The sequence below is a fragment of the Pagrus major genome, chromosome 13 (assembly GCF_040436345.1).
Source record: "Pagrus major chromosome 13, Pma_NU_1.0".
Classification (NCBI taxonomy): Eukaryota; Metazoa; Chordata; class Actinopteri; order Spariformes; family Sparidae; genus Pagrus; species Pagrus major.
Window position 1 is genome coordinate 2,044,780 of NC_133227.1, and position 13,974 is coordinate 2,058,753.

The following is a 13,974-nucleotide window of genomic DNA, read 5'->3' on the forward strand; positions in this document are numbered from 1 at the left end:
CGATCTCTCTGTGGAAACTCTTTTATGAGCTGTCCGTCCTGCTCGCCCCAGACTTTGATCAAGGTGTCGCTGCTCTGCAGTCTGTAAAAGTGGCTGATTCTGTAGTGTTATTGTAACAGCATCCCCTCCACAGGCCTCAGTAATGTGGGCCAGAGGGTTGGCTCATTCGTGGATCTTAACAGAGAGAGAATACTCCCCCCCCAGAGTGTTATTCTTGCCTTGGTGGACAGTGGGGGCGATAGATGCTCTCTGGCTCAGATGTTGTGGAGCCCAAGGAGCCCCTGGGGCTTGTGGCAACACGGTAAGAGGACAGAGATCATTTGTTATGTGATTCTTCTTCTTCTTTCAGGTCCTATTGGAATTCATCCTGGATCCTGTTTTGTTTAAACAAGCTGGCTCAAGTCAATTCATTAAAGGAGACCTGGTATGCTTTGTCCTTTTTTTCTTTCCTTCATAGGTTCTTGTGCATGTTAGAAATCTTGAAAGTTAAAAAGGTCAAAGAAGCCCCCCTCCCCCACAGAAAACACTGCTCCTGAAAGGCCTCATCAGTAGTCCCGCCTTTAATTCTGCGACTTTGTGACATCACACTAAGTTATCATGTCGCACATTTGCATGATTTATACCTAGCAGCTAGTTTGGCACCTAAGAATTGATTTAGCACAGCTGCTCTGTTGTTGTTAGCAGTGCTGGGTCAGACATGTGTGAGCTGACCAATCAGAGGAGACTGCGTTTTTGGGAGGGGGGCCTTAAAGAGACAGGAGCTGAAACAGAGCGTTTTAGACAGAGGGGGAGTGCTGTGTGATGTGTTTTTGGGGCATTAAAGCACGTAAACCTATTCTAGTAGTAACCCAAACTAGAATATAAGAGACACTTGTAATGTGAACATTGACAGCGTACAATAATGACTCAAATCAAGACAAGTCACGAGTCTTCAACTTCCAAGTCCAAGTCGAGTTTCAAGTAAGTCCGAGTCCACATCTCTGGTGTAAACACTAACAATCCCCTGGACCCTGAGCTCCTAGTCCAAACCACTAGCTGCACAACTAACTGAGCCAACTAACTAAGGCAGCCCCCTATTTGTTTTTAGTGTGAGTGTGACAGTTGGCCAATTTCTTACATATTGCACCTTTAAGAAAAGGTTCTGTCTAAATTAAAGGTCTCACATGTTGTGGAATGTAAGGATTTATGGCCCGACCAGTTGAGTGCTGCAGCCCACAGACCCTGGGGCTCTGGCCCCACCTGTGCACTCTTCATAATGACCAGCCAGACACTCAGGATGGATTTTACTGGATTAAAAGCCACCCAATTCAAGCTTCTTTTCCTGTAAGTTTCAACCACGTGAAGAACCAGAAACATCTGCATCTGTAAAAAGATGCACTCCTTTCTGGACGTCTGCAAAGCCTCTGCCGCAGCTCCTGTCACTGCTCCCTCCTGCCCTTCTTTCCTCGATGCCCCCTCTGCTCTACTGAAACTGGGGATATTATGGAGCAACATCTGGCTCTGATTAAAACCTTCTCCTCCCTCTTTCCCTCCCCGCTCACGTCATCCCCCCTCATGGCTCTTTCTCATCGCCGTTGTCCTTTTAAGCATCTCCGTCCGAGTTCTAGAACGGATGAGTTCTAGAACTCTCTCGTCCGTCTGATTCCTCCCCACTCGTTCAGTCTCTCCGCCCATCCAGAGCGAGCGGCCTCCCCCCTGTCATACACCTCTTGCCTCCTGCTACCATTTCCCCTTTTCTGCACTAGTCTGCTTTGTGTGCAAGCTGCAACATGATGCATGTGGGCTGCATCTGGGGTTTCTCCTTGTTCCTGTCTCTGAGTTTAGGATGGACCAAGGCTCAACAGACCAATTACACCAGGTGAGTGTGAGGAGAGTGTTTGTGTTTGAGAAATGTGTCCTATTGAATTTAATTTGTGACTTTGCAGAGGTTAGGAGTCACAGTTTTAGTCTGCGACTTTAGAGTGAAAAACTCTGAATATTTTCCTGCCTCTGTAAGTAAATTCTTTCCACTTCACTGTTTGATTGGGCACAGAGTTGTCCTGTTGCTATTTTGGCTCATGATGTGAGGCGTGCTGAGTCTGCAGTCACTGGCTCAGCCAGATGTTAATGCTTTGGTTCTGCCTGTGGGGTCGAATCACAGTGACTTGGCTCTGACTCTGGACATCTTGGCTGTAATCAGCAAGCGTCTGACTTTGCTGGGGTTCTGCTGTCTGAGTCTGTTGTTTGTCAGGAACCATTTTTTCTGTTTATGTCCTCACGATGGAGGGATAAGAGTCAAATGCTTTTCTTTCTTTATTGTGAAACATGAAAAAGACATACATTCTCTCTCTTGACACCACAAACAGACTATGACAACAAAATGCCAAAAAAAAGTTCATTATAACAGGCATTTTCCTCTTGGCTCAGGATCTTTTGCACCTCTGCTGGCAAAAGTCTGAAATAGGAAATTTTCCCCTCATTCAGTAAGCTCTCTATGTGTCTGGACTTTTGGAAAGCAACATAATTTATGACATCAAGTAGCAGAATAACTATGAGGTTGGAATATTTTCTCAGCTGTAAAATGTGCTTCCCAGCTATGACTGAAAAATTGAACTAAAAATCTTTTTGGTTCATCCATTCTTATTTTTTATGACTAAGCAGTGGTAGATACTTTTTAACCATGGCACCCATCCAGACACATTTTTCTGCTGTGAGCTATTTCGTACTGTTATATTTAACAGGGTTTTAAAGCTGAAAAGTTATTAAAATGTGAAATTACAAAAGGAAATCTTATGGCACTCTTGCCCATCAGTGCTTTACAGCTTTGTAGTGGATTAGGATTATAACATCACAAGCCAGTTAGAGCTCATGCGAGGTCCCTGATGACAACACTAAACCCTTCATAATATTATGTCAGAAGTTTTCTTGGATAGTTCATTGCTTATATCTGAATAATAGAAAGAAAATAAATTCTGTGTAGTCACTTCATGTCTATGGAAGCCCAAAGTGTTCAATATCCAATCAATTTAAAAACCATTAAGTAAATAACCGTGCAAATAAGGTGTGTAAAATACATAAGTGAACCAACAATTTGTGAAACAAATGAAGAAATAGTTAGAAATCAAGTCATTAATATATATATTTATTTAATTTTCATATTTTTTTAAATATATTTTTTAGTTATACATATTGTTATTTCACTGAACAAAACTTTTGCACACTTGTGGATCGAGAGGTGCGTAAGAGAAAACCCAGGGTCGACAAAATCAGACCAAAAAAACCCTTCCTGTCCAAATAACATGATGAAGAGCTTTGTACCAAAACACTGTTATTACATTTTTCGGATTGCAAGTGAGTTTTTTGTTAAGATACTTATTTTAAATTGCAAATTTCCTGTACGTATTTTGTAATGTTACTATTTTGCAAATTGATAATTATGTCAAAAATAATTGTTTTTTCATACTTATTTTAGAATTATAATGCACAGAGCCCAAAAGTTACTAAAAGACAACAGGCAAGAGATACAGAAGTACCCACTGAGGTACCACTGACTACCGAGAAGTTTCTTTCTTCAGGCTGTGAGACTCCTCAACTCATCCTCATAGAAATAGTTTTATGACTTAATATTTATGAATCCATCCATATCATTTCTTATCATTTTTTGTGAGCGCAGGGACTACGAACATAATTTTGTACAACTCTGTTGTAAAATGATGAAATAAATTAATCTTGAATAATTACTCTTTTATTTATTTAATATTAACCACTTTGGGGCTCCATACGAACAATCAGCACTTGACTTTTCCAGTAACGTGAGGCAACACATCTTTTTAAATGCTGTCATATTTCAGGACTGAGATATATAATTATGGTTAAACAAGGATCTGTGTTATTGAATCATCTTCATATAAACTAATGTTCTTGCTACGGAGCTTAAGAGTTACCACAAATAACTTGATGATTGTTTGACTGTTACTTAATTGCTTTCATTGTAGGTCATCTAATTACAGATTTTAATTAGGGAAATCAAACGCAAGCAAACATTTGTATCAACACCCAGTAGAGGGCAGTTAATAACTTTGCGGTCTGACTAATGAAAATCCTTCTTTATTTTCAGTACACTCACTTTATCCAGTAAATTCTACAATACACCAATGGCCTAGAGACTGCTAAAGGAAGCCGGTCGAAATACTCGAGAGCGTCTCAGTGGACTTGTACTAACGCAATTCTATTGTGTCATAGAGCTACAATGCCAGTGAGAGTGTCCACTCCCACCAGTCTCTCCCCATTGTCTCCACAGGCCGGTGTTCTACTGTGGAGGAGACCTGGTGGCAGACTCAGGCTTTGTTGGCAGTGAGGGCTTCCCGAGCTTTTACAAACCCAACAGCAAATGCACCTGGCGGATCACCGTGAGTCACTCACCCTGCAACATGTCTAAATGCTGACTCCGTCCTCACTCGTTCTCACTGTCTGACTAATGTACAATCCCTCTGGTTTTCCAGGTCCCAGAGGGAAAAGTGATCACGCTCTCCTTCCGCATTTTTGACCTGGAGGCTGATTCACAATGCCGCTACGACTATCTGGATGTTTACAACGGCCATTCCAACTTGGTGCAAAAACTAGGTCGATTTTGTGGAACTTTCCGGCCTGGCTCTCTTATTTCGACCACAAATACCATGATGCTAGAGATGGTGACTGATGGAGAGACGCAGGGCAGAGGCTTTGTGGCCTACTTCACTGGAGCCGAACCATATGTGGATGGTATGTGGTGACAGTTACGAGGGTTGCTTTTCTTTATTTATGTTTTATCATGTATACAAATATGCCCAGCCTGCATGGGGGTTACACCACACCATGAAGTATAGTAACCAGTGGGAGTTTTCACAACATGGCAACCTAAAGTTTCCCCTCATTAATGGCTTTTAACTGATCTTTAAATGATTTTTTAGCCAGCAGCAGTTGCAACTTTTTAACCCTTATAAATGATGCTTTATTTGAAGGTGGTGCTGGATATTTCAGGCTTTTATTGAGCCATTTTGTAAACAACACACAACTCCTTAGTCACTGTAGTGTTTATAAGCAAACTTCACATAGCCTGCACTTCCCCATGTTTGTTTTTAATTCTTAAATCATTAGCTTATTATATTTTTAATGGATTATTCTGCAATTTTAAAACATTTTGAAGCCTTTCATGACTGCATGGTTTATTCCAATCCTGCAATAAGGTTAAGTACCAACGTGATAACTGCACTGATGCTTTTCCAGCTGAATCCAAAGACTGTCATGCTTTTCAAGAAACCAAAGGCAGGCTGCCAAAAGAGAACAACACGGAGAGAAAAAGGAAGTGATTTGAGGGAAACAGCTTTGCTTTCCCTCAACTTGCCAGCCTCTGTTTTACAAAAGTCGATTGAATCTTGCTCCCGAACAGCTTAGCTCATAACCTTGCTGATAAATTTAGCAGCATTTCTCTGAGCATGAGCTCATGGAGTTGTTACTCAAAAGATGTATCAAGCAACCACATGGAGCAGTTTATGCTGAAAGGGGATCTGCATCAAACATCAAGAGTGAACACAACTTGCTAGCACTGTAAAACAACACTCTATCTGGAAATCTTGTTCAGTTAATGGATCACAGCAATCCTTTTTCAGTGTGAAGGCCAGAAAATGAAACTTTAAGATTTATTTAAGTAATGTATGCTTGAAAGTGGTACAGTAAGTTCTTTGCTGATAATGACTTTGGTTTTTAAGTTATTTATACATAGGAGCACCCTGTTGACCTATAGGTTAAAGGGGAATTCTGGTATTTTTAAACCTGGGCCATATATTCACATGTTTTGGTGTGTAAATGATGTATTCTCTCATACAAATGTTTTAGAATTGGTCCAACATATAGCCTCAGGTGGCAGCTATGATGTTGTCAGACTCTTGTAAGTGTCAAAAAAACTAGCACTTTTAATGGACGTAACTGTGATGATCATAGTTGCCCCAAAGGATTACGCTGCAACCATTGCAGCCATGTAGCGGCTGACAGCTGAGCAATCTACCAGATTGATTCCGAAACTTTTGGTTAGTATGAATCATTTTCACAATAAAACATCGAAACATAGGGTCCAGGATTAAAAATACTGGAATTTCCCTTTAACGTGCCAACCATGAATCATGATGTCCCTGCTTTGAATTCAGCTGGGGAATTTTGTTCTCTCTCCTGACATTTCCTGTTATATCTCTACTATCTGCTACACCAGAAGAATAAAATGCATGAGAATTAGAAAGAAGGAAAAACATGCATGATAACTGATGTTATGCCCCACATAGCAAAATTGTACCAGACACATTAATCCAACCCATATGGGCAGTCCACTCCTTTGCCAGATCTGACCACAATCAGGCCATACCATGGCCACGTGTCAGCTAAGAGCGAACTGAATAAACCAGAACTGGTCCAAATCTGGGCCAGATCCAGTCCACCTAGATAGAAATTAACTGTGGGCCAGATCTGGTTTATTAATTTTGCTATCTGGGGGCCCTTGAACTTGCAAAATGCATTTCTCTTGTGTGTACTTTTGACTCTGCCTCTGAGAACAAATCAGTTCTTTGCATACTTGTGCTGTTATCTTCATTCATTGTTTGACTTGTTTCAGCCCAACAGGTCTGTGGGGGGAAGATAACCAAGGCCCAGGGAGAGATCATGACGCCCAACTGGCCCGACAAGAAATACCCACCGGGCACCAGCTGCTCCTGGCTCATCACTGTGGAGCCTGATAGGGTGGGCGACACACTCTCTCTCAGCATGCAAATACTATGTTTTCCAAAGCCTTTTACACACTCTATAAGGAAAACAGCAAGTGATCATTTCATGTCATATTTCTGTTTGGGTACCAGGTAATCCAGGTGAGGTTTGATAAGTTCGTCCTGGAGGCTGACACCTACTGCCGCTTTGACTATGTGGCGTTCTTCAATGGTGGCGAGAAAGATGACTCACGCCTGATTGGAAAATACTGTGGCGATCAGGCCCCAGAGTAAGTGGCAGATGTCTCTAAAGATGTTTGTTGGCCTTTAAAGGGACATTATGTAGTTTTGGAGAAGAAATCCAAACTCAGAATTTTAATGTTTTCAGTATTATCAAAGGTAACAATACAATTTTTCTATAACTGAATAAGCAAGCTGTTCTCAGAGGAAAATAAGGTCCCTACAACACTGTTTGAAGCTAGAAAGGTGGCAGGGTCCGCCAAATATAAACAAAGTAAAACAGTATGAAATTGTGTTGTTCTTTACGGTCAGTTTGTTAATTCAGTTTATTGAATCATGAAAACAAAGAGAGTTTGTTTATTTGGTTTGTTTAGGCATAAAAAAGGGTAAATGAAGATCTTTAAAATGTCTTCCCTAAAACTACATAGTGCACCTTTAAAGCCTACTTTAACCTTACTACGTTAACTTCCCACCTCTACCTGTCTCCTGTCCAGGCCCATTATGACCACCGGCAATGTGCTACTGGTCCAGTTTGTGTCTGACCTCAGTGTGACATCTGATGGGTTCCTCGCCAACTATGTCAGCGTCCCACGTGGCTCTCAGATACCGTCAGTTGACAGAGGAGCCGGTACGAGGCACATCCCCGCAAAGCCTGCAGTCAAACCCGCCGCCACCACTACAAAGCCACCCACCACCACCAAATACGTTCCCACTGTGAGGCCCAAACCAATGAAGCCCACGAGAAATCGTGGACAGGGCACCACAGGCCAGGACAGAAGGCCGCCTGTCACAAATGGAAAGAGGCCTGGTGGGTGCAGCTGTGTTCACACTGAGCCAGTGTGTTAAAGCAGAAGATGTAGAACTAATGTGCACTTTCTTTTTATGTTTCTAGTGCCTCAAAATCCTCTGTGTGCCAAAGCCTGTAAAAGAGAAGGAACCATCAAGACCGCTTACTGTGCCAGCGAATTCGGTAAGTCTCCTGACGTTCACTTTCAAAACAAGTAATTGTAAAAGTTAAAGTTGTGTTTTGACAGAGCCCTTCTTTTTTTCCAGTGCTAACTGGCAAGGTGACCTCTCTCTCCCCCGGGCCCCGAGGCACTCTTCATGTGAGCGTCTCCCTCATTAAGGCTTACAAGGCAGGTCGACTCACAATCACGCAAGTCGGAGAGACCATGTCGGTTAAGCTGGTGTCACAGTGCAAGAAGTGCCCGCTGTTCCGCAGAGGTACAACCGTCTCGGACACACGTACACCACAGATAATTAGCATTTACATTTTCTCAAAAACTCTTTATAACACTGAACAATCTTTGTGCTCATTTTTTCCCTTCCTGATAGGTATCAACTACATCATCATGGGTCAAGTGGATGAAGAAGGACGTGGTACCCTGCAGCCCGGTGTATTCACAGCTCCATACAAAGGCCCACATCACAGACTATTAACGAATATCGGCAACCAGCCCTGTTAACTTCAAGTCCGAGCAGGCCAGGAAATTCAGGACACATATCCAACACCAGACATTACAATGTGAAATACAGTAAAAATATATCATTAAACGTTTAACCCACCATTTTAAAGGAAGTTATTCAAACACATGCCAAACTTTTTGTTTGTAATTTATCTAAGAATAAAGCTTTTATATCTCTTTCAAATGGTTTGACTGAATACTTATTTCTGACATGTCAGCGCTCGCTCTGTCTCATCTGTGTCTCTGTTGCCACCTAGTGGATTTGGAGGGTGATGGCACTCAAGCTAAACTTGCCAGCAACTTTTTTTCCCAAAGCAAGTCAAAGATTTAAAATCCTGTGACATGAGTTGACCACCACTAATGAAGTCTCACATGGTGATAAATGATCCCAGAATGTTTGCTTTTAAATTGAATTGAGGAAAATGAGAACAGTACATTCACTCTTAAAGAGGCACTATGTAGTTTTGGAGAAGAAATTCAAACTCAGACTTTTAATATTTACAATATTAATGAGGTAATAATACAAACTCAGAAATATTTATTTTTTCCATAACTAAAGAAACACGCTGTTCTTAGAGGAAAATAAGGTCCCCAGAACACTGTTTGAAACCAGAAAGGTGGCAGGGTCCGCCACATATAAACAAAGTAAAACAGTATGAAACTGTGTTGTCCTTTAAGGTCAGTGTGTTTATTCTGTTTATTCAGTCATGAAAACTAAGAGAGTGGCTCATTAACCTGAGATTCACTTTTAACTCATCTGACAGCAGCAAAATGCCAGTTGAAGTAAATCACATTAGAGGAAATATTGAGACATGCTCCTGTATGGCAGCATTTCCTACACTCTTCTTGAATATTGGTGTGGAATAGCAGAGGTGCTGTGAGTTTTACTGTGTATGTCTTGTAACAGAGATTTGAAAGTACTGTACCGAGGTGACCTCTGGCTGCTCTTGTTCAGTGTCTGCAGTCATTTATAAAAGCTGTCTTACACAAACATGTACAGTTAATATCTTTAAGGTAGTTAAAGGCAGCCAATGTAACCAAATTATCAACTGAAAGACCTCTAAGGTAAAATAATTTAGCTAATTAATTTGAGATTTAATCTCAGCAGCACTGACAGAAGTAGGAATTTCAAGCACGAGTAAGAGCCATTGAACTGTGGATGAACTGCATGAAAACAATTAAAAAGATCTGAGATTTAAAAGTTTTACTGAATTTTCTAAATATTTTCAGACCACATTTTCATTTTTGCAGTTTGCAGACAAAAACAAGTGAGCAATTACAAATACTACAGTAGAGGCTACTATTGCAGTGACTGTTTCTTATTAATACTGCTATAACTGTAAATCATTGTATTCAATTCTATTTTTTAACTGTTCAAAGTAGTTTAATTAGTACTTACTGGTACCTTTAGTAGGGTTTTCCCCCCTAATCTAACACAGAAATGTCATAAAAATGTCTTAAATTGTAATGTGTAACAACATGTGATCATTAGCCTGTTACAAAATATGTGTTAACAGCAACACTGTGCTGCTAAAACTAAAGCTGAGGTTCAGTAATGATCCTCCCATAGCTGTTAACTGAGGGTCCTACATGAAAACTATCAAATACATTTTGATGAATGGACACTTTGGCTATTCTGTTTGTTATTACACATAATTAATAAAGGCAGCAGCTAAATCAAAAGCTGAACTCCTGCTAATGGTAGCTAGCTTAGCAGATCTCAGTAGCTGTCATCTATTCTTCTTGAATTTTCTCCAGTCAATTTTAATGTAGTTGAGTGCGGTTAATATTAACAGCACTCGGACATGATAGAAACCGAACACAGAAAAACCTGCTTCCTATGAGCTATGGATGTTAAATAATGATAATAAACAAGTTCATTTTCTAAGACATACCAGTTAAATGAATATGAAGCTGGGAGACATGTTGTTGGTAGATACTGAAGTTTCCAAAGACAGAGTGTAGTCATATCTATCTGTTTTCTGAGTTTGCCTTTAGCCCTGAACATCTTCGAACCTTCTTTTATCACTGCTTTACTGCTCTCTTTCTGCTGTCTTTAGATCAGAAGAGTAATGGTGGAACAAAAACATTCATCACAAACGAGATCTATTCATGTATTTATCTTTTCAAAGTACTAATACTGATATCTTTATTTAAGTACATTCAACATTAAGACCTGTAGTGTTGCTAAATTGCATTATGTAATTTAGAATCTTAAATTTGCAATAAAAAAATGCAATTCTTACAAGTCACCACTAGAGGTCAATGAATAAATCCAAAATCCTTTGTTTTGAGTCATTAGTTGAAACCAAAACCACTTATTTGGTCTGACTTGAAAAGTATTATTACTTTTAAAAAAAATTTTTAGGTTACAAGAACACATTTTTAGAAAGTTATATGAATAATACATCAAGTACTTTATTATAATTTATCTTTGATGTGTCGAAGCAATGATGAAACTATTACCATTAACCTGTCATCTCTGCATGCTGCTTCTAAGTAGGACTCATATAGCTAGTGTGAGTAAAGAGATGATAACTCATGAGCCAGACAGCACATGTGTAACTCTGTGTAAACAGTCATTAAGATGTTGGAAACAGCTATAAAATTATTTATCTAACTTTGCCATGAAAACTGACAGTCGTAACTAGTTTGGACTTGAGGTTTGCAATAAGCACCATGTGTGAAAAGCTGAGGAAACAGTGCCCCATAAGTGTCTGTGGAACAAATTAACAAAAGTAATGCTACACCTTTACATGCATACAGTCTAAATCCACAAGCTTACTGTGATGATGTTGTGTGGAAGCTTGGATAGGACTCAAGACTTTTACCCATCTACTCTACTTATTTCAACTTCACCTTTTTCTCTTAGAGGTGTAAAACACAAAGTTTGACAGGTACAGTGACACTTAATTGTAAAAAAGTTATAAAATACATTCAATACATTGAAATTGTATACAAAAAAATGCAATATTGACTTCCACACAATGACTATAAACGATGAAATATGATGGATTTTTACAATGGCATTAGAAAAAGAAATACAGTGGAAATTTACTTTTAAAAATAATCCAGCCTCATTAAACAGGGATACATATTACAACCATATACAATCCTCCTGTCCTGTCCTCTCCTCTCCTACACCCACACGCTTCCCTTCCCCTCCCTCTCTGAGGCTCCCTGCTGGCCGCAGCAGCCTCCTGAGCCACCCCGCCGTTGACGTGAGGCAGGCAGGTTCTTGTAGACGGCGCGGCTGTAGGGGATGAAACACATGCCCAGCTGGAGGTGTCGGGCCAGGCGGCAGAAGGCGGCGAGAGCCAGGACCAGCAGGGGGGTGAGCAGCAGGAAGCCCACAACCAGCAGAGCCACACAGCCAGTGTCATCCAGCAGGTCTGAGCAGTACAGGGAGGTTCCATGGGGCTGCACCTGGAGAGTAAGAGGGGGCATTTACTGTGTTCACACTGGAAAACTGAGTGATTAAGTCAAATTTCAAAGTTAGTATGCATTAAATATGCTTGACTTTTTATCATGTGCAGTTGGGATACACTTTTTCCCCACAATGCATTGCACAAAAGCACCAAAGAAGCTTAGTCACAGCTGCAAAAAATTAAAATTCAGCTCCAGAAAGATCTGCTAAGATCTTGGAAAACAGTATCAGATCTCTAGAAAAACATAACTGTGGCCTTCCCGAATTCACAGTTTGATTGACAGTCGACATCATTTCCTGTTAGTACAAAAGGAACTGGAGCACAGGGCCAGTCCGACCAGCTACTCCAATATACAGCCTCTCACACTTGTGTCAGTCAGAGAAGAAAAACAGAGATATTTCCACAGGGGATCTTACCGTGGAGTGGCAGAGGAAGCCGAATATGATCATGACGAGAGCAGGGGTGAGGATGATGCCGAACACGACGCTGGCCAGCGTGGCATTGATCAGTGCGATGATCATATTCTGTGCAGTGACCAGGACAGAGCAGGCCCAGCAGTCCAGAGAGCCCCTCAACTCCAGGGGGGTGTCAGCAGCTTCACTGCCCCCCAGCGAGTACGGAGGCGGCACCACGACCCCTGACCCCGCTCTGGAGGGGGAGCCCCGCTCGGAGATTGTCTTCTCCAGCGTGCCGTTCCGTGACAGACTCATGTTCTTTGTGGTTTATGCTGCAGGAAAGGAAAAATAATCTGTCAGAATCTGTTATTTTAACCCAGCAGTTAGGACTGGGGAAATCTGCGCACTGAGATGATGTATATTTATCAGACTGTGCCAAGTATTTTAAGTATCTGATGTTGAAAAACCATATCCACAAAACAATCTGTCTATTTTCTGTTGCGCTGAAATGCCCTGATTTCTCAAGTCTACCCACCAAAAACACGGAAAGCTCGAGTATGTTAATCCATTAAGCATCGAGCGTCTTAAATAATGTGGTGAAAGGTGTGGAAAGTCAACAAAGATAACTTCACAGCACTAAGTGCGAGGAAATGGGCTCCACTGGCCCCACCTCCAAAGTCCAGGACAACCACCACCCAGAACAATGAGTCAGGAGCAACTGGAAAACTGAAAAATTCCACTTAACACTGATCTGAGATTCAGAACAATGTTAGGGACAAAAAAAAGTAACAGCTGCTTCAGACCAACGTTTAAAGTGACGAGAAAATGATTCAGTTCCAGCATTTCCCCCTTTTGTGTTCGCGGCTACTGTTGTTCTGCCGAGCATCATGTGAACACGTGTTTTACAAGCAATCTTTCATTGAGTTTCCGCCTGTCAACGTCATTTTAAGTAAATTACAGTTCACTAAACTTGTACCACCCCTGTCCATGATTAGGTCACTTGTTATGCTCCATAAAGAGAAACTCTACCCTCAAACAGCATTCATGGGCATTGTATGATATTAGACTGAACCTTTAAGCATGAACAGCGTCACACAGAGGGAAACCAAGGATGTATGAAACCATCAGAGGACTTTTTATTGTTAGGAATGTGTTAACTTGTGGTTTGTTGTCGTGATAAAAGTAAAATTATTGTTATTTTTCTTCTAGACATTTTCATATATTGGTTCTCCAACAATCCTGAGGCCCACAAACCATCTGGTTAAAACATTTCTTTCATTTTGAAGTGGTTCTGTTTGAGTCTGTCTTTCATTCAATCAATCAAGGAGCAGCTCAAACACTTCCCTTTCGATTATGTCATCCACACATCCTTCTTGTCAATTGATTGATTAACTTTAGATATCAAAACTGACCCACCAGAATCCCTGAATAACATTAAAGTTCAGGTTGTTTCTTCAAAAACGGTGTACCATATGTCTTGAAGTAAACTTTTCTCAGGGTCAGGTAAAGTATTTTTTTCGATCTTCAACATGGTTTAATCAAATAAGAAACGTGTAAGTAGTTTGTTGTACTCACTGTGCGATGTGTCAGTGGCAGCAGAGGATGGGACTCTGAGAGACCTGTAGAGCGGTGAGTGGTCAGAGACAAAGAGAATTTGAAGAATTTCCTCCTGATGTATGTCTTCTCTCTGTGAAAATCCAGATCTTGAGGGTGGTATCCAAATGTAGGTTGAGTTTCT

General features: G+C 40.8%; 2 protein-coding genes across 2 annotated transcripts; one reads left to right on the top strand and one right to left on the bottom strand.

Annotated features, from left to right (window-relative positions):
- Positions 1 to 1,640: 1,640 nt before the first annotated feature.
- pcolcea (procollagen C-endopeptidase enhancer a) lies at positions 1,641 to 8,597 on the top strand. Its single transcript, XM_073479933.1, has 9 exons — positions 1,641 to 1,858; positions 4,280 to 4,388; positions 4,482 to 4,740; positions 6,620 to 6,744; positions 6,861 to 6,997; positions 7,442 to 7,755; positions 7,840 to 7,917; positions 8,001 to 8,171; positions 8,283 to 8,597. Exons 1-9 carry the CDS (start codon positions 1,770 to 1,772, stop codon positions 8,411 to 8,413), a joined length of 1,413 nt encoding a protein of 470 aa, XP_073336034.1. The 5' UTR covers positions 1,641 to 1,769; the 3' UTR covers positions 8,414 to 8,597.
- A 2,209-nt stretch (positions 8,598 to 10,806) lies between these two features.
- tmem88a (transmembrane protein 88 a) lies at positions 10,807 to 13,974 on the bottom strand. Its single transcript, XM_073480075.1, has 3 exons — positions 13,812 to 13,974; positions 12,258 to 12,568; positions 10,807 to 11,839 (listed from the first exon to the last, which is right to left on the bottom strand). The coding sequence occupies exons 2-3, from the start codon at positions 12,549 to 12,551 to the stop codon at positions 11,552 to 11,554; spliced, it is 582 nt and encodes a 193-aa protein (XP_073336176.1). The 5' UTR covers positions 12,552 to 12,568; positions 13,812 to 13,974; the 3' UTR covers positions 10,807 to 11,551.